This window comes from Pyrus communis, chromosome 16, assembly GCF_963583255.1.
Source record: "Pyrus communis chromosome 16, drPyrComm1.1, whole genome shotgun sequence".
Lineage (NCBI taxonomy): Eukaryota > Viridiplantae > Streptophyta > Magnoliopsida > Rosales > Rosaceae > Pyrus > Pyrus communis.
The window spans coordinates 9,240,222-9,263,127 of NC_084818.1; the positions used below are offsets into that span (position 1 = coordinate 9,240,222).

The 22,906-nt window shown below is 35.4% G+C and overlaps 3 protein-coding genes and 1 pseudogene across 3 annotated transcripts; 2 read left to right on the top strand and 2 right to left on the bottom strand.

The window, feature by feature from the left end:
• Positions 1 to 90, top strand: part of LOC137719763 (caffeic acid 3-O-methyltransferase-like) — a 6,371-nt pseudogene extending 6,281 nt beyond the window's left edge.
• Positions 91 to 460: 370 nt separating this feature from the next.
• LOC137719764 (protein CURVATURE THYLAKOID 1B, chloroplastic-like) lies at positions 461 to 1,811 on the bottom strand. Its single transcript, XM_068458789.1, has 6 exons — positions 1,739 to 1,811; positions 1,409 to 1,512; positions 1,223 to 1,309; positions 1,014 to 1,076; positions 795 to 832; positions 461 to 515 (listed from the first exon to the last, which is right to left on the bottom strand). Exons 2-6 carry the CDS (start codon positions 1,487 to 1,489, stop codon positions 461 to 463), a joined length of 324 nt encoding a protein of 107 aa, XP_068314890.1. The 5' UTR covers positions 1,490 to 1,512; positions 1,739 to 1,811.
• An 8,699-nt stretch (positions 1,812 to 10,510) lies between these two features.
• LOC137721523 (cathecol O-methyltransferase 1-like) lies at positions 10,511 to 12,684 on the top strand. Its single transcript, XM_068460617.1, has 4 exons — positions 10,511 to 10,966; positions 11,600 to 11,910; positions 12,158 to 12,222; positions 12,319 to 12,684. Exons 1-4 carry the CDS (start codon positions 10,563 to 10,565, stop codon positions 12,613 to 12,615), a joined length of 1,077 nt encoding a protein of 358 aa, XP_068316718.1. The 5' UTR covers positions 10,511 to 10,562; the 3' UTR covers positions 12,616 to 12,684.
• Positions 12,685 to 14,247: 1,563 nt separating this feature from the next.
• Positions 14,248 to 16,149, bottom strand: LOC137721524 (protein CURVATURE THYLAKOID 1B, chloroplastic-like). Its single transcript, XM_068460618.1, has 6 exons — positions 15,715 to 16,149; positions 15,385 to 15,488; positions 15,199 to 15,285; positions 14,987 to 15,049; positions 14,768 to 14,805; positions 14,248 to 14,632 (listed from the first exon to the last, which is right to left on the bottom strand). Exons 1-6 carry the CDS (start codon positions 15,878 to 15,880, stop codon positions 14,575 to 14,577), a joined length of 516 nt encoding a protein of 171 aa, XP_068316719.1. The 5' UTR covers positions 15,881 to 16,149; the 3' UTR covers positions 14,248 to 14,574.
• Between the last annotated feature and the right edge of the window lie 6,757 nt (positions 16,150 to 22,906).

A 22,906-nucleotide genomic window follows, 5' to 3' on the forward strand; every position in this document is an offset into this window, starting at 1 on the left:
TTCTTAGCCTTGGCAATTGGTGCTGGATTCAGTGGCATCAGATATGAATGTTTTACCTATAATACCTGGGTGATGGAGCTCTTTAAGTAGAGAGCTGCCATGCCATATGATCAAGGCTTAATCATCCGAATTAATAAAAGATTTTGTTGCTTCATATGTAATGTGCGTATTTGTATTTGTAAATCAATTGGTGTTGGATTAATTTATAGCATCAGATATGAATACTATTTTGTTTGTAATTTTTGGATAATGTTTTTAAATAAGAAAACATCAGTTACTCCTGATCAGAACTGCACAGACTATTGTACTTCGTGTACTTTTATCATTTCTTTCTACAATAAAAGATCAGAAGCATCGCGATATGAATTACAAGGAGCTAACAAGGAAACAAATTACAGTAGTACTAGTTACATGTATCTCGCAGACAAATTGCATACTTGACATTAAGTTATAACATTGGTCAGAATATGCTTATGCAAACAACATGAAGAATGTTCACATCTTTACGGACAATGCTGCGAGATATTTACGTATGTAGATAAAGCTTAAAAAACCGGCCACCAATTCATCTCACCTCAGCAGCATTACTTTTCTGTTTGTTCTAGCGGCTGCCGATTATATCTTTGTATGTAGCTTTAATCTTCAGTGTCAAAGCTTCTATGCAATTTTAGACATCATAAGTCAACAAAAATATGTTATTATGCGCATCTTTTGGAAAGTTTTTAGACCAAGTAAATTAACTGAAACTACTTATTTATACTCTCCAGTCAAGGTAATGAAAAATTGAGACTCACCTGTCTGGTTTGAAAACAAGGTTCTTGTATGCAAACCACTGCAATATCGAAAAGAAAGACAAGTATTTAGAAATAGGTGCAGCCTATCAAGTTGTGCTATATTGATCAAACGGTTCTTATTCATGTACTGCAACAAGTAATGAATCTAATTCTTTTCCGGTGCTGTTAAGTTGAAGATTTTCTAAGAGAATGCAAGAGCAAAATTACAAACTAACTTACCCCAGTGTAGCCAATTCCTACAAGCTCAAGAACACCAGGGACTAAAGGAAGCCTATCAATTGCCTGGTAACAATACCCGTCGCACAGAAACCCTTTAGTAATTGGATAACTGATAATGAGAAGTTACTAAAATGTACACATTTAAGCGCACAACAATTTATGGTTCTTATTGAGAAATTATAAGAATGTGCTAAGATGAGGAACCGCACCGAGATCATTCCACTGGAGGCCCATACTGCAACAGCACCAGCTACTACAAGTGAAGACACTGCATATTTATCTTCCACTTTCTCCCACTAGACACCAAAAGCAAATCATTCTTGTCACATAAGTTGCTGAACTCACTAATACAAAGGCTGATGTAACTTAATTTTAGTAAGTATTGATAGGCTCACAGCTTCTTGAACTGTCTTCACAATCTCTGGCAGCTCAGTTGTTGCAACTTCTGCCGGTGCTTCCCCTGTCGGCATTGCCATGACATTGCGCGCAATCTTACGACCTGAAATAAAAATTATTAAGTATATAGCTACACGGTAATGTTCTTGTTACAGATTCTAGTATATGTTACCAAACTGTCAGTCTGAAATGCACATGTGCTCAAATAAGATTTCGCCTTATTACCAACTGTCTGGATTGGTCCGATACATATGTTAGTACTTTATAACTACTAAAGTACTGAGTATAATGCAAACTAATACTAGGGATATAATATATGAATGGCTCACAATATGCAGTGGTCTTCCCTGCACGGTTTTGAGACTGAACCGGTGGTGGAGGAAGCGTAGGGAGGGTCACACATTGTGGTACATATGTATCTGATGCAATAGGAATTAGGTGTTTTTATATGAATACACCTTATAACTTAGTAAAGGAATTAAGTTTGAAAGATGTAATCGTCTTCGCAATTTGTAGTCTTCTTTTTTATTTTAGTCACTGTAATAATAATTATAGTTTGGAATCTGTTTTCTTCTTTCCTCGTCCTTCATTTTGTAACATGGTATTAAATTGAGTTCAATGCCTCTAGGTTCAATCCGCTTTTGTTTGTTATTGTTTGTTTATCGGTTCTTCATCTCTTATACTTCTCCTTATTTAGTTTGGTTTATCTATTGTTCTAATCCGTGGATTTTGTCGTTTTTCACCGTGGGTTCGTTTTCTGAGAAGGACCAGATCAAGGGCCTCGTGCACTCCGCGACCCAGGACCCAAACTCTCCCTCCCTCCTCCTTTCTCTCTCATCTCTCTCCCTCTCTCTCCCCGCAATTTTTTTCTATTGTGCTAGATTAGGGTCAATGACATTGTATAATCTATCTTGATTTGCTTTTGATTTCAATTACTACGGCTTTTGTTTTTGACTTGAAATTGAAGAAAGAATGTTCATTGGATTTGTTTAGTTGATTTGCTGGGTTGATATGTACAGAAATGGGGGTGCTGGATGTATAATCAATTCTTGCAGCTGAGTCGGATAAAGGAAGGAAGCGGAGGGACGTGGTGGATGTCCACGGACATGAAGGGTAGCCCTTTTTTACTTTTTAAATTAATTTTCTTTAATAATTAGTTTTTTTTTATTTGCCACATCATTAAAAATTTCATATTTGACACATCATTACTTAACGGTCAAGCTAACAAATTTTATAACAAATGTATGAAATTTAAACAAATGATAAATAAATGTATAAGATTGAAATGTTTTACAAATGTTGTATATAGGAATAGGCAACGATTATGGCGGGCAGGTAATCGCAGTTATTTACCCATAGTTGTTTATGCTCATACCCACATAACCGTTTACCTGTTGGGTAATTGTCTAAATGATGATACATATACCCATAACCGTTTATAAATGATTAACCATACTCATAACCACGTACTCATTTAATCGTAACCGTTTAAAACCCGTTTACCCATTTACCCTTTTTTAACCCTTTTATCTTTTTTTTTTTTTTTTTTTTTACCATTCACCCGCTCTTCACCAGTCTACATGTTTTTTAACAACTTGAAAATTTAAAAAAAAAAATTGTCATAATTTATTTTTTTTTGACAATTAAACATCGGTATAGGTACATTCTTCATACATTTTCGTATTTTAATTTTTTAAGTCCTTATACCATTCCAATAATTGAAATAATAGTTTACATAATATATTTTTAACTATTACCAATGAAGGTAATATAATATTTGTTAAGTATTCTCGGGTTACGAAACTTATTTAGAAGACAATATTTTTGGGTTATTTAACCCAGAATATAAAGTATTAACATAATATATATAATGAGCTACATTATATTATAATTAGCTACAGAAACCATCCACTATAGTCAATAGCATTGATCTAAATTTTGTCCGATAGAGAACATGGTTTGTGTTAATTTTACATATATAAAATAAACGGGTGAACGGTTATCCGTTTACAATCGCGGTTAATACCCATAATCACCTATTTAAATTTCACGAGTAAACGGTTATACCCATAATTGTTTATTTATCTAAACGGTTACCCACAATCGTAACCGTGAAGTTTAAATGAGCAGTTAACCGTGGTTACCTATAAGCGCGGGAATTTTGCTCATCCCTAATTGTATGAGGTTGCAATTGCTTCCAAACTTGAGGAGGATAAATTGTAATTTACCCTAATTCATTTCATAACCCAAAATGAGATACACTGCAGACTTATATCTCCATTAGCCAAAAACAGGCAAAAGAGCACAAGTGCTGAGGCACTAACCAACAACCATTACAAATATCATAAAGGATAATAAATATGAAAAAGGATCCTTGTCGGATCTTTTTCCTGAAGATCCTAAAGACTCTATGATCGTAATTATTCATGGTAAATCGTGCGGTTATAAATTATTTTAAATTTTAAAATTAAATATAAATAGTATCTAACGAAAATTGATTACAAGATATATGGTGAACGATCATAATTGCGAAATCTTTAGAATTCCCCAAAAAAAAGGAATCCGACAGCGATGATCATTTTCCAATAAATATAAAGTAGCAGGGCCCATACTATGATATGGTCCTAACACAATGAGTCATGATATGGTATTATGGTTCTATCATTATCCGTATCTCTGTCTCTTTATTGATGGAACCGACACTTGGGATTTGATTAATTTCGATTGAATGACTAGGTGATTTGGTTGTTTTAGGTTTTTTACCAAACCTAAAGTCTCGATGTCAATCTCTGCCTTCTTTGCCTCTGTCAGGTAATTTGACAATTAGGTTTTTTTATTTTTTATTTTTGGTTTTTTGTTTTAGATGATTCATTTATTGCAATGCTTAATTTTGCTTAAATTAGAATTTGATTTATAATCAATGCATAAGTGATTTTTTTTTTTTCTAATGGGTTTTGTTTGATTCGAAGAGTACTGCAAAAGTGATTTTATTTTATTTTTTTTTAAATTGGGTTTTGTTCGCGGCAATCCATAGTTTTCTGTAAGATGAATGGTTAATTGGTCTTGAATTTTCTTGGTTTTTGTATTAGAATCCATAATTTACTGCAAAGCTGAACCTTTTTAGTTGGTTTTCAGTTTATATTTTATGATTTACTGAAACTTTGAACTCTATTAAATTGGTTTGTGTTTTCAGATTTCGTAATTTACTGCAAAGCTAAATTATTTTTTTATCAATTGATTTTAGATTCTATAATTTACTGCAAAAATGAACTTTGTAGCTTTTTTCCGTAGTTCGAGCCAGTTTGTATGAGCACCCAAATTGTTTCCCCGCATCTTGGTTAAGGTCCCTGGGCGATGTGGAATGTCACACTTTGAGTTTTAACGATAAGGACAAAATAAAGAGTAAAATGAATATTACCATAATTGACTTTTGAATGTAAAAATATGATTTTTCGTTAAAATGAACAGTACCAGAAGCTTTTCGTTAAAATTCCCTTAATTTAATCCAATCAACATACTTTGATACAACAATGATACAACAATGACACTAATGTTTTTCTTTCTCTTCTATTTTACATGGTTCTTCTATTGCGTACGTGGATAATTAAAAAAGATGATTTGATGATTTGGCGATGATTTGGTGAGTGGAGATTAGCAGCCTCCGTGAATGATTACATTCTTACTCTTTTTTTTTTCCCTTATCTTTCACTCAGCAACCTATATGCAAATGTTTGTTTTTAAAGTATCTTATTAAATGCACTTGAGAATGGATTGAAAAAAATATTCGACTTTTTTGACAATTAGAAAAATCGCTCTCCCTTCAATAATTCTAGTTTCATTTTCTCATCTTCATTAAAACTGTCATTTATTTACATTAATAACTTTTCATTCTCAATTTGTAACAAACAAGCAATACATACAAGGAGAAAGAAAAGAAAAAAAGCTCAGAAGTGTTGATTAAGGAAGTTCGGAAGTGCTGAATACACACACACACGCACACACATATGTATGTAAGGTTGTAAATATAGTTGTAAATAAGGAAGTTCAGAATTATTGATTAGTGTGTGTGTGTGTACATATATATATATATATATATATATATATATATATGTATGTATGTATATGTGTGTACAAATAGTGCTGTAAAGCCAATCCCTGGTCACTTATTTCGTTCCTTTTGTAAATTGGATTGTAAGTACATATATTTGGAACTTTTTGCAAGTTTTATACGCCCCACAGCATTGCACGGGCACCTTTGCTGGTAAAAACTAAAGGGAGTAGACGGGGGTATGTATTTCAGATCATCAGGTGATGGAGTCTTCAGTGGATAGAGAACTAGATCTAGAAGAAAGCCATGGGAGAATTGTTGTTGTTAACGATGATGAAAATAATAGAAAGCAAGAAGAAGAAAGCTTCTGCGCTGCCATACAGCTGGTAGGTTCATCTGTGCTGCCAATGTCTATTCAATCAGCAATCGAGCTTGGCGTTTTCGACATCATCGCGAAAGAGGGTCGAGGTGCCAAGCTCTCTTCGTCCACCGCCTTTCTCACGGAGGCTCTAAAACTTAGTAATTGGATTCTGTCCACCACCATTCTCACGGAAGCTCTAAGACTTAGTAATTGGATTCTGTGGCGAGCGAGGGATTATAGCAGATTATGACCTCCACTTCTGACAAAGTATGAACTTAATTCCTACTAGTCGTGTAATATCCATCCTACCCAAGATGGAAATATTCTTACTATTACTGCACTTCTGTTAATGATCTGACACTGCATGCTTTTGTAATAAGGGTTATCCAGTATTGCATATTCTCACTTTTAGTTTAATTGAAGTCTAGACTTTGGTTTTAATTTATTCGTACTTTTTACACACTACTTCCATGTTATGGCTTCATCAACTTCTAGGTATCGGACAACATACTTCAATTTCGATGTCCATTTGAATATCCGTGTTGGAGTGCGTCAATATAGTTGCATCAATTATGATGTTTTGTTGGGTTATGGAATTCCTTAAGTAAACCAATGCTTGTCTATTAAGGCACTTTTTGGCACACCGGATAAGACACTGAATAGTACTAATAATATGAAGTACGATATTTGGTGTCCGTTTGGATTAAATAATTTGACCCCACCTCCTTTATCGGCTGATACCCGCTTAGTTATACCACCCAAAATCTTGGTATTATTTAGTCGGATGGAAACACTCCTCTCTCGCTCTCTCCATCCCACATCGCTTGCTCTCTAATCTGAATCCTAGGTTCTTCTCCTCCTCCTCCTCCTTCTCTGTTCCGCCCTCCTGCAACTTCTCCTCCTCCTCTGTTCCGCCCTCCTGCCTCCTACAACTTCTCCTCCTCCTCCTCCTCTGTTCCACCCTCCTGCAACTTCTCCGTTCCACCTTCCTGCAACTTCTCCTCCTCCTCCTCCTCCTCAATTCTACCCTCCTACAACTTCTCCTCCTCCTCCTTCTCTGATCACCGCGAACGGCGTAAGCGGAGGAAAGAGGACAATCGCGATGGACTGACAAAACTCGAATGGGAGAAGCAAAGTGCTTCAAATGACAGAGAGGTGGAGATTTGAGAGGCTTCGGTGTTGATGGCCTTTGTAGAGTACCTTTCATTTTGCTTCGGGAATGGGAGAAGCAAAGTGCTTCTTTTCTGCAAAGTGAAGAAACAACACCCTAGAAAAAGAAAAATAAACATAAAAGTATCAATTTTTATGTTAAAATATTAATATTTTGAATTCCTTTTATCCGGTATAATACCAAACATGGTATAAATAATACGGTTATTAATCTAATACTGCACCAAACGTCCGATTAATTTAGTCAGTACTATCCGGTGGCTATTTATCTTATCCGACAGAAATAGTCAGTACAGTCCGAGATGCCAAACGAGGCCTAAGTGACATGTGTCAGCCTCGTTATGTGATGTGTTTGATTCAACTACATGTGACATCATATGGTGGATTGGGTTGTTAATATAGATAGAAGTTGTTCAGTAGTATGTTTGGAATATGTTAGTATTAATTAAGCTCTAATACCATATTAATTATATTGAGAAAAATCAAAGAACAATGAAGAATTGACAAAGATGATGAACTAGACATAAAAAATAGAAGAGCAAAATAAAGAAGAATGAACGTGCTTTTCTAGAATGATTGAATTATTCTTAACGTGCTTTTCTAGAATGATTGAATTATTCTTAGTTACAACAGATAGCTCATAAGCTATTTATGTAAAATATAGCTAAGTTAATACTAACAAACTACTTAATATCTTCTAGTTATACTAACAACCCAATGCACTAGACTTTTATGAACAAACCATTAAAGATTACTTAACGACTTTTAGCTATGCTAACAACTCAATGCACCAGATGAGGCCACATGTAACTGAATCAAACACCTCACATAATGACACACATCACTTAATATTGTCAACTATTTTCTTCAAAGTGACAATTGTATGCCTATGTGGTACTGTATGGGTCTAAGTATTAGATTTGGACTGAAGATGGATAATTCACAATAGGATTTAATTCTTGGCCCAATGATATATTCCTTCAGGCCAGATGGTATCCAGCCCATGATGGATGCGACCAAGTCCTAACAAGAATAGAATTCTTAAAAGGCGGATTAGGTGGAGTAGTGTTTCGGCCTAGTCCTAATTAAAGTAAAACTATATAGGATCAGGATGGGTTTGATAAGATTCAAATCACTCTAAGAATCAAAGTTTGTTGCTAATTAAGATAAGGAATGTATCTAAAGGTTCAGAGTCCTAGTTCTCGTCGAACTGGCCAAAGCCGCGTGTAGATTAGTTTTGGCTAGTGATAGGAAAATGTTGAGATATTCAGAGAGACGCTGAAGAAGTATAGGTCTAGTGGGACTTTATTGCAGCATACTTAGTTATCATGAAACTCGCCCATATAAATAGAAGTGAGTTGACAACATGAAAAAGACCTTCAACTCACAAATGCCCTGCTCAAAATATTGCTCTACACGAACATCTCTCATACTCTAAGAAACCACTGACTTCCCTAACTCCATCAACAAACCTTCAGTTTGGAATAACATCATTGCAATGACAACCAGAGACATCTTCAGTAATGATTAACAGTGCTAGAGCCATAAAATCACGTGATTGAGGAGTATCTTCAGTTTGGAGTAACAGTACTGCTTCAAGTTCGGCTGGTTATCTATCCAAATCTCTGTTAGTGAGGAATCTTTGGATTTCTTGTTGGAAGAGGTCATCTCATTAACTTCTCAGGAAGTGAGGTGTTGTCAGGTTACGTAGTGTTTGATACATTGAAAGTCAAGCTTGTCTATGATTGGTTATTCCCAGGTGCATTCATAGTCAAGACACTTATCTATTTTGAGTATTTGTGCCCTTACAGTTTGATCTCAATTCGACGCACCTATATTTTCAAAAATATAGTTGAAGCAGTCGAACCTAGTGCAAAAGATCCTGGACTTCGCAATGACTAGAGACCTTGTCTTCAAGTTCTAGAACCCAAGGCCAAAATGTGTTCCTTCATAGACCGTGATCACTTGAGTACAAAAGTCAGTGGCGCAATCGACACCACTACCACATTTATTCTCCTCGTCGACCGAGCTTGCTACTTGAAGATTCAGCAAGAACGGAGTGAACAAAATAGTTTGACTGCATAAGAGATTAGAGTTATGATGTTTACACCTTCATTTGTGGGGTCAGATCAGATGATGGGTCTAGGTCACGAGTTGGCACGCCTCACCAGAAGAATATAGTTAGCTCATTAGTTACTCGACATGTACACCACACAAGCTTAATAATTTCTAAGGCAACAGTTACTCATCAAAATTTTGTGTTGGATGCCTTTTAATTCAAGCTCTGAACTCTTATCAATTATAATTATAATTATAGATGCGATCATCTTTTCAATTTGTTGATGCCTATCTAGTTTTGTTTAAAGCGCCATAATTCTTCTTGTGGAAATGTTTTGATGACCTACCTAGACAAATGAGGTTCCTCTCTGAATCCTCTTTAAGAGGATTTCAGGAATCTTTCAATCGTATATGTTCATCGTATATCATGCGATCAGAAATCATTGTAAATTTTTTTATTTAAAATTAAATATAAACAATACTTGAAATAATTAATCGCACGATTGACAACGGTTGGAAGATCTCTAGAATCCTCACAAAGAGAATCCGGAGAGGAACCTTACTCTACCAAGACAAAGTGGAACTGGCACCTGGCCCCGACACCATGATATACATTGCCTTTTTTCTATTAATGAGATCTTATCTATATCATCGTACAGATTTGTTGCGGATAAAATAAGAAACAATCTACTTTATCTTTTATATAAACATGAGAACCCTTTCTACACCTACGAAAGTCATGGAACACTTATAAATAGCATTTCTAGCAAACCCATCCAAGCCTCCACCACCACCTTCATCATTTGACCAATTAGGTCTCCTAATATATATATATATATATATATGATCTTTTGCATCTTGAAAAATTTGAAAATGGTAAAAAAATAGTTTTGGAAGTGGTTAGAAAGGAAAAAAAATGGAAGAATTGTATGAGAAAAGTGAATTTTGTGTGGACAAAGTACATAGATATTTATAGAGTTTTTGGGTTGATTTTAATTTTGGATGTTTAGATTTTTTTTTTTTTTTTTTGATTTAGCTGTTAGATTTGATCATTTTCGATCTCAATTGTTAGATTTGATGTATTCATAAATTAGACTTAAAAAATAAAGTTTGAATTTGCATCGTTAGATCAACCGATAGTCCAATAAGATGGGACGTCGGATGAAAAACTAGTCGTTGGCCTTGGTTTGGGTGGCCGACAAAGACCGTCGGATGAAAACTAGCCGTTGGCCTTGGTTTGGATGGCCAATAAAGTTGTCGGCTGGATCCCACGTGATGTAGCTATGTAGCGTGTAGGAATGTGGTGCGCATCAATGAGCCGAGTGTGGATTTTTCGAAGGCACGTGCACACACAATGGTGCGCATCAGTGAGAAACGTAAATTTAACATATTAATATTTTAGTGAAGTATTATCGAAACTTTTGAATTAACCAAAAGGAAGTTGTAGCTTTATATATAGAGAAGATAAGTAAACACATTCAAGTGGCATTGTCACAATTCAAATATAGACTGTCCAATGGCCCTGCAGCTGGAAGAAGAGGAAAACTTCTGCTATGCCATGCAGCTGGTGTTTTCTTCTGTTCTGTCCATGTCTATGCAATCAGCAATCGAGCTAGGCGTTTTCGACATCATAGCGAAAGCCGGTCCTGGCGCCAAACTCTCTTCATCAGAGATTGCAGCTCATATCGGCAGAGGCACCAGGAACTCTGAGGCACCGATGATGTTGGATCGTATTCTAAGGCTCCTTGCGAGTCACTCTATTCTCAGCTGCTCTGCTGCTGCTATTGAAGAAGATGGGTCTGATTCTCAGAGGCTCTACAGCCTTGGCCCTGTGTCCAACTACTTTGTGACTAATGAAGATGGTGTTTCTTTGGGTCCCTTGATGGCATTGATTCAAGACAAGGTCTTCCTAGACAGCTGGTATGTTTAGTACTACGTACTCTCTTGCGCTTACTAATTAAACACTGTCTTAACCCTTCTCTTTTTGTTCATTTATATTTTGTTTTAGTAAAATTATTAGAAATAATTGGAGCAATGGTCTTGAAATTTAGTTTAATTAGAACTTGGTCTTTAATTAAATATATGTGAGTATTGGTCTCCGACCTTTTTAGAGTGAAAATCAATTATTATTTTGAATAACTCTATTAGAACTTCGTTCCTTTTTTGGGTAACAAAAAAATCTAACTACTTAATACAAAGTAATAATAATAAAAAATTGTCAGCACAAAAAAATACGAGAAATAATGCGGCAAGCGTAGCTATCCAGGGGTTTGCCTTCTCTTCTAGTCCATCACTCATTTTTAGCCGGCGAATGATCCAACTCTTGTTAAATCGAGTAGTTTAAACTCATTTGGCGAATTTTCGTTTGTTTCATATCTGAAATCACTTGCAACTTATTTATTCACAACAAATTATAGAAATTTCCACATCAGTCACGACTCATTGGTGAAAAATTTTTGGTGTCTCACTAGCTTTTTTCTGTTCTAATTAGCCTAATTAATAGTAATTTATCTTTTTAACTCTAACTTGAGTGGTATACATTGACATTGCTAGGTCCCAACTGAAAGATGCAATTGTTGAAGGAGGAATTCCATTTAACAAGGTCCATGGGACGCATGCTTTTGAGTATCCAGGTTTAGACCCCAGGTTTAATCAAGTTTTCAACACAGCAATGTTTAACCACACCACTATTGTCATGAAGAAGATTCTTCATCTCTACAAGGGTTTTGAGAAACTTACCCAACTTGTTGACGTTGGTGGTGGTTTGGGAGTCACTCTTAGTCTAATCACTTCTAAACATCCTCATATTAAGGGTATCAATTACGACTTGCCTCATGTCGTAAAACATGCCCCTTCATATCCTGGTAAATTAATTTGATCCATAATACTTAGTTGGAAAGTGATTTCTGCACACCAACCCTTTGCCTCTCACTTTGCACTTATGTTTAGGCTTCATATTGAATAGAACATACAGAATCAAGAGATTCTAAATAAACAGCGGTGTACAAAAGAAGAAGATAGGCGTGCGGAAATCATTTTCCTTCTTATTTAGTTTTTTTTATATCTTGTACCAGCCATGTAACTTAAAATAGGAGTGAATTTATTTTGCAGGGGTGAAACATGTTGGAGGAGACATGTTTGCAAGTGTTCCATCTGGGGATGCCATTTTTATGAAGGTAATTTTTTGATTTCTCAAGCATTATTTTTTTTAACTTTTTCAGTTTGAGGTCATGCGAACAATGGTTATAATGTATCTTTTGATAAATATGTAGTGGATACTTCATGATTGGAGTGACCAACAATGCCTAGAGCTGTTGAAAAATTGTTACAATGCTATTCCAGACGATGGGAAAGTGATTATCGTGGAAGCACTTCTTCCAGTGATGCCTGAGACTAGCACCGCCGTGAAGAGCACCTCCCAAATTGATGTGCTTATGATGACTCAAAACCCGGGAGGAAAGGAGCGGAGTCGAGAAGAGTTCATGGCTTTGGCAACTGGTGCAGGATTTAGTGGCATTAAATATGAATGTTTTGTCTGTAATTTTTGGGTGATGGAGATCTTTAAGTAAACACCTGCCTCATGGAAGTGTAATTCTGGCCTCTTGCCCCATCAATAACAAAGGCACTCATGGCTTTGGCAACTGGTGCAGGATTTAGTGGCATTAAATATGAATGTTTTGTCTGTAATTTTTGGGTGATGGAGATCTTTAAGTAAACACCTGCCTCATGGAAGTGTAATTCTGGCCTCTAGCCCCATCAATAACAAAGGCACTGATGTAATTCATAATCAACTAAAAACACTTACCTCGAATGGACCCTTCTGTCTGCAAACACGATAAGTCTTTGCTCTCATCACACCCTTCAACATTCGAAAGTCTTCTACTCTCTTCAATGTGACCAGAATATGTTTTCTTTGGGGTTTAACCCCATGAACTGCGAAAACTTTATATTTATTGTTTCAACAGTCAAAACCTTTAATTTGGATCGAAGAGACAATGCATATGCGATGAGACTACATGAATTTTTTTAGTCATGGACTCGCACCTTAATTTTTGGCAAGAGAGATTTCTGACTGATTCAAATATGTTTGGATGATATATTGTGCCACTATGATTCGAAACATGAAGATTGAACTTTATTTGAAATGTGATTCAGTGTTCATGTTATGAATTGTGCAATGCTTTATTATTATTATTTTGTTGAACTATGTCTAGATGTGTGTTGGGATAAAAATAAATCCTGCTCATAATCATATCTCAGAAACACCTATGCCTGCGAGCATGATCGGCAAAATATTTTTCTTAAAACGTGAAGATTGAACTTTCATGTAATTTTTAGTGTAATTTTTTTAGTCATGGACTCGCACCTTAATTTTTTGCAAGAGAGATTTCTGACTGATTCAAATATGTTTGTATGAAATATTGTGCCATTGTGATTCAAAACATGAAGATTAAACTTTCATGTAATTTTTAGTGTCAAAAAATGTATCAATTTCATGCATATATCATTGAACAATAGATATCTAAAAGCTACTAATTGGTTCACATTTCATATATTTATATTTATAGGTCCCAACTGAAAAATGCAAGTGTTAAAGCGGGAAGGCCATTTAAAAGGGCCCATGGCTCGCACCTCTTTGAGTATACAGGTTCGGACCCGAGGTTTCATCAAGCTTTCCACACTGTAATGTTCAACTACGCTATTACTGTTATCAAGAAGATTCTTCAAATCTACAAGGGTTTTGAGCAACTTAACAAACTAATTGATGTTGGTGGTGGTTTGGGTCACACTCTTAATCTAATCATTTCCAAATATCCTCATATTAAGGGTATCAATTACGACATGCCTCAGGTGATCAAACATGTTTCTCCATTTCCTGGTACTTACAATTTAATATTACAATTGTGAATTAATTTATTCTCTTTTTGTTCTTCTTTATTTTAATCACAATATATTTGTGCAGCATATGAATTGGGAGCCAATTCATTTTTTCAGGTGTGGAATGTGTTGGAGGAGAGATGTTTGAAAGTGTTCCAAAAGGGGATGCAATTATTATGAAGGTGATTTTTGAATTCCTCAAACATTATTTTTTAAACGTAACAACTCTATATATACACTTAATTTCTTCAATTTGATAAATATTTGCAGTGGATACTTCATGATTGGATAATGTTTTTAAATAAGAAAACATCATGTACTCCTGATCAGAACTGCACATTCTGCAGATTATTGTACTTGGTGTACTTTTATCATTTCTTTCTACAATAAAAGATCAGAAGCATCGTGATATGAATTACAAGGAGCTAACAGGGAAACAAATTACAGTAGTACTAGTTACATGTATCTCGCAGACAAATTGCATACTTGACATTAAGTTATAACTTTGGTCAGAATATGCTTATGCAAACAACATGAAGAATGTTCACATCTTTACGGACAATGCTGCGAAATATTTACGTATGTAGATAAAGCTTCAAAAACCGGCCACCAATTCATCTCACCTCAGCAGCATTACTTTTCTGTTTATTCTAGCTGCTGCCGATTATATCTTTGTATGTAGCTTTAATCTTCAGTGTCAAAGCTTCTCTGCAATTTTAGACATCATAAGTCAACAAAAATATGTTATTATGCACATCTTTTGGAAAGTTTTTAGACCAAGTAAATTAACTGAAACTACTTATTTATACTCTCCAGTCAAGGTAATGAAAAATTGAGACTCACCTGTCTGGTTTGAAAACAAGGTTCTTGTATGCAAACCACTGCAATATCGAAAAGAAAGACAAGTATTTAGAAATAGGTGCAGCCTATCAAGTTGTGCTATATTGATCAAACGGTTCTTATTCATGTACTGCAACAAGTAATGAATCTAATTCTTTTCCGGCGCTGTTAAGTTGAAGATTTTCTAAGAGAATGCAAGAGCAAAATTACAAACTAACTTACCCCAGTGTAGCCAATTCCTACAAGCTCAAGAACACCAGGGACTAAAGGAAGCCTATCAATTGCCTGGTACAAACAATACCCATCGCACAGAAACCCTTCAGTAATTGGATAACTGATAATGAGAAGTTACTAAATTCTACATATTTAAGAGCACAACAATTTATGGTTCTTATTGAGAAACTATAAGAATGTGCTAAGATGAGGAACCGCACCGAGATCATTCCACTGGTACCCCATACTGCAACAGCACCAGCTACTACAAGTGAAGACACTGCATATTTATCTTCCACTTTCTCCCACTAGACACCAAAAGCAAATCATTCTTGTCACATAAGTTGCTGAACTCACTAATACAAAGGCTGATGTAACTTAATTTTAAAAAGAAATGATAGGCTCACAGCTTCTTGAACTGTCTTCACAATCTCTGGCAGCTCAGTTGTTGCAACTTCTGCCGGTGCTTCCCCTGTCGCCATTGCCATGACATTGCGTGCAATCTTACGACCTGAAATAAAAATTATTAAGTATATAGCTGCGCGGTAATGTTCTTGTTACAGATTCTAGTATATGTTACCAAACTGTCAATCTGAAATGCACATGTGCTTAAATAAGATTTCGCCTTATTACCAACTGTCTGGATTGGTCCGATACATATATTAGTACTTTATAACTACTAAAGTACTGATGATAATGCAAACTAATACTAGCGATATAATATATGAATGGCTCACAATAGGCAGTGGTCTTCCCTGCACGGTTTTGAGACTGAACCGGTGGTGGAGGAAGCGTAGGGAGGGTCACACATTGTGGTGATGAGGCAGCCGAATGGCGAGGAGCCTTGGCGTCAACTAGAGTGGATGAGGAGGAGATGGAAAGTGTGGAGGAGGATGAGGCCATGGCTACTGAATCCCCTACCGTTTAAATAAATCCTATCAGAGAGATTCTGAGGCCACTAGGATGAGAAACGTGATGCAGTCTGATGAGTTTTAGTTTATCTCTCTAGTTATCCTTGTTCTTGAGTTTGTAATTTTGGAGGGGTTTGATTTGCAATAGAAAGTGGAGATGCTGCTCTCTCAAAGTTTCGGAGATGGACAACCATTCATTCCTCTTTCATTTGGATAGTGTGAAGGATAGGCATTTTGTGGTGTTTGATGGGTAGGAGGCTCCAGGTTGGACCTCTGTTGTGCAAAGAAAAGCCTTCATTGTATGATCTTCCTCCAAGAGGCCATATGTCCCAAATTAGGGGGACCAAAATTTTTAAATTAAATTATAAACCAAATTATATGTCACTAATAAGAAATAAACACGTTAATTTATACTTAAGTAATAATCATCTACAACCATATCATTTTGGTTTGCAAATTTGGTTTAAAAAATTTGGTCTCCCTAGTATTATCCTTTCAAACTATCTTCCTTTTACACAGTACACACTTAGAAAATCTGTTCATGTAAAATTTTAGAAAATAAACACATGTTTCTCACATATCCATACTAAATTGTTCACTATTTTTGTTTGATTTATTTAATTCCCACCAAAAATACGAGAGTGTGAAAACCTCCCTTTGCACTAATAGGGAAGAAGGGAGTAAATTATCTCAAACATCTCCATCATGCTTTATAAGGGGCAAGTTCTAACAGAGTAAAGTATCTTCCTTTGCATATGTGATAGAATGTTCACCATCACCACTCAAATTACTTTTTTTAATAATAAGATTTTCAGTTTTTTCATCTGATTTTTATACTATCCCTTTTTATTTTAGGAAGTTATTATTAGCACTCAAAAAATCTTATTTGACACTCCAAACTTTCTATAATTAGAAAGAAAAATACATTTGTGAGAAGTGTAGAATGAGATTTTTGGAGTGTTAATAACAGTTCTCTTATTGGATTTTGCCTGCAATGTAAGTTAGTGCACATTAAGACTGTTTTGGTGACATGTTGGATTAGACTAAATAACCCACTATATTAAATATTTCATTTTTACCATATGGTAATTTTGGAAGAGATAAGTTTCCTTCAAATCTAAATGCTTATGGTCCCTTGAAACTAAAAAATTATTCACCTTACCTTCAACACACAAACTTTATATACTATCCAAATTAAATTAATTTTTTACACCAAACAATAAGAGTGGCTTATGACAAGCGACTTAAATTTCAAAAAAAACACTTATGTATGAACTAAATATATGTTGCATATTCAAAAATAGGATAGCATTTTCAGACACAACACAAACTTCGCACAAATTTATTAAATTGCTTTATAACTCCACAAGATGAGAACAAGACACCAAACGACTCCTTTTTATCTCGCAATGACTAAAAATGACAAATGATAACAACGCATCTTTTTTACTTTTTCTATGTTGGAAATTTTTGAATAGAAATATCACTTAACATTGTCCCACATTGGTCACTACCAAAAAAATTATCTCACTTTACAAGGTTTTATCACTATTAGAAAATTATTGAAGTGATGGACCTTAGAGGGTAAAATTGGGCTTAGGGTTTTGGGCTTTTGGGGTATGCCAATTAATATATATTTAATATATAATTGATTATCAAAGGATGAGTTTTGGGCTTTGAGGCTCTAATAATTAAATTCCTTAATTAATTATCTTTAATTAATTGTAGATTTAATTAATTAATTAATTTTTATATCAACAGACTCATCTTTTCAGATGAAGTCCAAAGCGATGAAAGAACGCCAAAGAGCAAAGCACAACTATGAGAAGATGTCTCTCAAAAGACACATTTCATATTCATACCTGTTGCGAACAGGCATAAATCAATTATATATACATTCATTTGCATGGAATTTAGAACACAGAAAAAACAAATTCTCCTTATACAATCCCAAACCTTCTTACTAAGAGAACCACCAGAGCCAATCTTGAGATTTTTGAGGCCCAGGGCAATACCAAAATAAGTGCCCTAGTATAACTCCACGTCAGGAAAAAAAAAATTAATCGTTTTAGTGTTCATATTTGTGCATGCCGATGTAACTTTTCTTTGATAAAACGATAGCAGGATGTGAGGGATTATGCTAAGCAACAAGATGGGTTGGCCATAATTTGGTATCTAACTTGTCATTTAAAAGACTCAAACCTAAGATCTCTCACTTATAAGTGAAGAAAAAATAGATTGCACATCTAAGCCATAATATTAGTTTGTATTTAGATAAGGGTACACAAATATTTCACAAGCAAAAATCAACTAAGGTATGAAAGGTATTTTTGTATAAAACTTATAGTTATTGGATAATTTTCTAATTTATTGTCCCTTGGGGCTTCATAAGAATTGTCATATTTTTCTCTCTCTAATATTTATATATAATGTTATAAACAATGAATGAACCAAAAAAAAAAATTATTGAAAAACCAAATACCACATATATGTTATTAAAAGTATAACTCATTTTTCTTGGATAAGAAAGAAAAGTAACCCTAAACCCTAACATTATATTGAAACAGAACATCATTGCTAAAGAAAAAGGAAAATTAACGAAAAGAGCTTGAAAACTTTGAGTTTTAACGAAATGGTAAAGTATATAGTACTAAAATTGACTTTTTAGTGTAAAAATATGGTTTTTCGTTAAAGTGAAGAGTACTGGGAGCTTTTAGTTAAAGTTCTCAAAAGAAAAAGGTCCTCATTTTGAACTTGGGTGACTACTATTATTATTATTATTATTTGCCAAAGGGTGGTAATTAATTGAAATTGAATTTGTAAAAACTGTGATATCCCACATCGCCCAGAGAAGTGATCCTTAAATGTATATTCCCATCCTTACCTAGCACGAGGCCTTTTGGGAGCTCACTGGCTTCGGGTTCCGTAGGAACTCCGAAGTTAAGCGAGAAGGGGTCTAGAGCAATCCCATGATGGGTGACCCACTGGGAAGTTGCTCATGAGTTCCCAAAAACAAAACCGTGAGGGAATGGTAAGCCCAAAGCGGACAATATCGTGCTACGGTGGTAGAGTCGGGCCCGGGAAGTAGATCCGCCCCGGGCCGGGATGTGACAATTTGGTATCAGAGCCAATCCCTGGCCGGAAATGTGCCGACGAGGACGTCGGGCCCCTAAGGGGGTGGATTGTGATATCCCACATCGCCCAGAGAAGTGATCCTTAAATGTATATTCCCATCCTTACCTAGCACGAGGCCTTTTGGGAGCTCACTGGCTTCGGGTTCCGTAGGAACTCCGAAGTTAAGCGAGAAGGGGTCTAAAGCAATCCCATGATGGGTGACCCACTGGGAAGTTGCTCGTGAGTTCCCAAAAACAAAACCGTGAGGGAATGGTAAGCCCAAAGCGGACAATATCGTGCTACGGTGGTAGAGTCGGGCCCGGGAAGTAGATCCGCCCCGGGCCGGGATGTGACAAAAACCACTTTCGTCAAAGGCACATATAGAAATATAGCTACTTATTTAAACCAAAGATGAAATAAATGCATAAAAAAAAAAAGCATATTTGAGTTTCGAACCCGTGTTCCTTTCCATTGCAAGAAAGCAGCGAAACACCACTGCAAAATGACATCGTATGACAAATATCCAATTTTATATTTTTATACGCTTACTTTAATAGAAATTAAATTTTTTGGTGCCCTCGATTTTTTGAGGCCCTGTACGGTCGCCCTAGGCTAGGGCCAAGCCTGAGAACCACAAAGAAATTCGTCAGAAGTCTAGCTTTCTGGTGCTGAAATCTCGACTTAGATCGTTGAATCCTAGTGCTGGAATCTCGATCTTCAGTTTGTCTGTTTAATATTACTTTGTTTTGTTTTGTCAAATTATTTATTCGCATTTATTATTTATTAGCATATATAAATTTATCATTCATTGTTGATATTTATCCAACATTCTACACATCTATGCTTAATCATGTTCATTATTTCCCTTTGCTTTATTCAGTCACATGTTTAAATTATTCAATCTGAGTGTGGGATGAAAATTTAATTTGCAGTTTAACTGCAAAGAGCTAAACTTGAACTTCTTTATGGGCAGGCCATCTTGTTTATAATAATGGGCCAAGGCTTCCCTTAGTTTAACTGCAAAGAGCCAGACTTGAACAGAGGTTTTGGTGGGTTGTAGTGAGCTGAGGTTTGAACCTAAGTCTAAAGTAAAGCCCACAAAGGAAGGGCACTCCATACTATATAACTGCAATTGCAATGAAACCTTTTTCAGCCGAGTGCTAATAAATAAGTTTAAGATAAACTGTTTAGGGGTGACACTTTACTTTCCTTCTTTTTAGAAAAGGGGAGCTTTACAGCAAAAGCAATGTCTTATAATCGGGTCCTTAGTTCAAGATTTTTTATTGCATGGTAAAGTTGCAACGTCTTATCAACCATGCAATAAGAAAGCCTATTTTTGACATAATACACTTAAGAATAATATTAGTGTCAGTTGTTCACGAAAACATTGATGACTAATAATCGCTGATGGAGAAAGCTAAACAATTGTCGATCGGATGCGTTCTATACCATTTTTAAGTTTGAGTTATGAGCCTATTTTGATAACTATCAATGGAAGGAGAGTTTTTTCAATGTATCCAAAATACAGAGTAATACACTACGTGTTACTACACAACTGATGAGATATTTGTATTAAAAAATTAACAAACAACTTAAAAAATAAAAATTTCAATACACTTGTATAATGATACGTGATGTCTTTCTTTACACTATTGTGAAAAGGTAAAAACTAAAAACCCTAGTTGGTAAAAGTTCAAATAATTGAAGCCTGAAGGGAGTTGATTTCTAGGTGAATAATTTGCTGGTAGGAAAGGGATGGGCGGACAACCATATCATATAAAAAAAGCTTTGCTTCTTGGATCAGAAACCAAAACAAACTTATGTAGCCCCCAGTCCCACACGCACGAGAGAGGAGATTACGACTAATTTGTCTTCTTAGCCATCTTTATTCTGTGAAATATGAGATTTCATGCATTCGTTCCACCACCTGTTTGGTAAAACAACTCAAACTGGCATTTCACTTTCACGCCCTTCACCTTTTGCATGTACCTCACCCATCCATGAGATATGAGCATATACAATTCCCTAACCCATTCTCCGTTGCTTTTTCTGAGTGATTCGTTTTTACCACCATTGGTTGTATATATATAATTATGCGACTATTATTTTTTATGACTTATCACTCCACCGTGTATATGCAACTAGTGGATGTGTTTATTTTGGTCGCCAATGCTTTTAGGTTACGCTATTTGGTTGAACGTGCTTTTTGGTTAAGCAATGTTGGATGTAAGAAAAGAAAAGATGGTGAAGTTCAATGATAAAATATATTCAAAATTCGTACCCGAAAAAACCAGTGAGAGACCTGCTTGAATTCGCAACTGGATTGTCCTCCAAGTCTCTCTGAAATGATAGATGTCTTTTATGTCAAGTTTTAAGTTTTAACACTAAACTAAAATGATTTGTACTTTCAGTTATCAACAGTATAGAATTATATATTTATCTTTTACGATGTATCAAACGTATAATTTCACTCTAATATCTTATGTACATGATATGAATCTTATCATTAAACTATACAATTAGTGAATGTGAGCGATAGATACAGTTAATATATGTACATAGTGGTCCAGAGAAATAAGTTCCTGCCCACAGACAGTAGCTCTATAACCCTAAACACGTACTAGCTAGAAAAATAAGGGAAATAGAAACCTAAAAAGAAGAGAGGTACTCGAGCAAGAAGAAAAGGCCTCGCTTCATGGTGTGTGGCAAAAAAGCCACAGTATAGGGACAAGTGAGAGAAGCCGAAAGCTACAACTACAAAAAGCAATAGATTATAGGCCTTTCTGCCGATCATCAAAGCTTTTTTCCAACTTCTTTCGTGCAACCGTGCAATCATGGAACTAAAATAAAACGTTGCATTAGAACAGTGTTGGCTGCGTATGTGTGCGCGCGCAGAAGCAGGCACACACGCGCAGGCTGTCGAAGAAGAAGCGTGATTGACTGGACAAACCAAAAATTTTACTTTTGACCCTTTTGAATTTTTTGATTCGGTTCACTGTTTTGACTTCAATAAAAAAGAAAACAGCAAAGGAAAAATGGTTTTTTGAGGAGCTGAATCTGATTGATGAATGATGAGGGTGATTGACCATTAGTCAAATCGGGGCTGGTAGCCTGGTATGATGAAAACCCTAGCGTTGGGATTCTGATTTTTCTGATTTGCTTTTGCTTTAGTTAAAAACTTGGAAGGCAAAGATCTTGAAATTTCGAGATGGAAGGGCCCACAGAAAAAATTACAGTCTCCGAGGAGATTTCTGGGCACGCTGTTAAGTTTTGGAATCTCACCCTCTGACCCAAAACCCATCACATCCACTAACTAAAACATTAATAAAAATGTGTTTTAATAGTAATGTTAAGATAAAAAGGTGTATGACAATGACAGCCTTATATGGACAAAACCCAGTTACCCGGGTTCAGACTTGACACAAGAAACACAGAAAATGAGAAGGTTAGATGTGTTTTGGTTTGGTTTGGATAATAGTGATTGACATCGAAAATTTATTTATTGTTAGCAAAATAAGAATAGTATATCACATGTTTTTATATATATTATGAAAAATTTTATTTTTTAAGTTATTAATTTTTTAATATATATATTTTATTATTTATATAGTAACACGTAATGTACCATTTCGTGTTTCGTTCACACTAAAAAAATCTCTCAATTGATATCTGTGTGCTTTTAATTTAATTTAGGATTTAGGGCCACCTGTTTGTATTTCATGATGTACAGTTTCAGAGCCTAAGCAAGGCATGCAGTCAGATATCTGTCATTAGAGAGACTGGGCTTTGAAGTGTGCGAAGACTACTCTCTGGCTGTATTACGAGTAGAGTGTGAATCTGAATCAATTCACAACCCAATTTCTGTCTTTGGAACTTGAACTTTGTAGTAGAAGTAGGAACTAGG

Coding starts and splice junctions, on each gene's coding strand:
- LOC137721523 (XM_068460617.1), top strand. CDS start 10,563: ATGGCCCTGCAGCTGGAAGAAGAGGAAAACTTCTGCTATGCCATGCAG. Junction 11,911..12,157: donor ACATGCCCCTTCATATCCTG/GTAAATTAATTT, acceptor TTTATTTTGCAG/GGGTGAAACATGTTGGAGGA. Junction 12,223..12,318: donor GGGATGCCATTTTTATGAAG/GTAATTTTTTGA, acceptor ATAAATATGTAG/TGGATACTTCATGATTGGAG.
- LOC137719764 (XM_068458789.1), bottom strand. CDS start 1,489: ATGGCAATGCCGACAGGGGAAGCACCGGCAGAAGTTGCAACAACTGAG. Junction 833..1,013: donor TAGGAATTGGCTACACTGGG/GTAAGTTAGTTT, acceptor TCGATATTGCAG/TGGTTTGCATACAAGAACCT. Junction 516..794: donor CTTGTTTTCAAACCAGACAG/GTGAGTCTCAAT, acceptor AATATCTCGCAG/CATTGTCCGTAAAGATGTGA.
- LOC137721524 (XM_068460618.1), bottom strand. CDS start 15,880: ATGGCCTCATCCTCCTCCACACTTTCCATCTCCTCCTCATCCACTCTA. Junction 15,489..15,714: donor AGGGAAGACCACTGCCTATT/GTGAGCCATTCA, acceptor TTTTTATTTCAG/GTCGTAAGATTGCACGCAAT. Junction 15,050..15,198: donor GTACCAGTGGAATGATCTCG/GTGCGGTTCCTC, acceptor TGTTTGTACCAG/GCAATTGATAGGCTTCCTTT.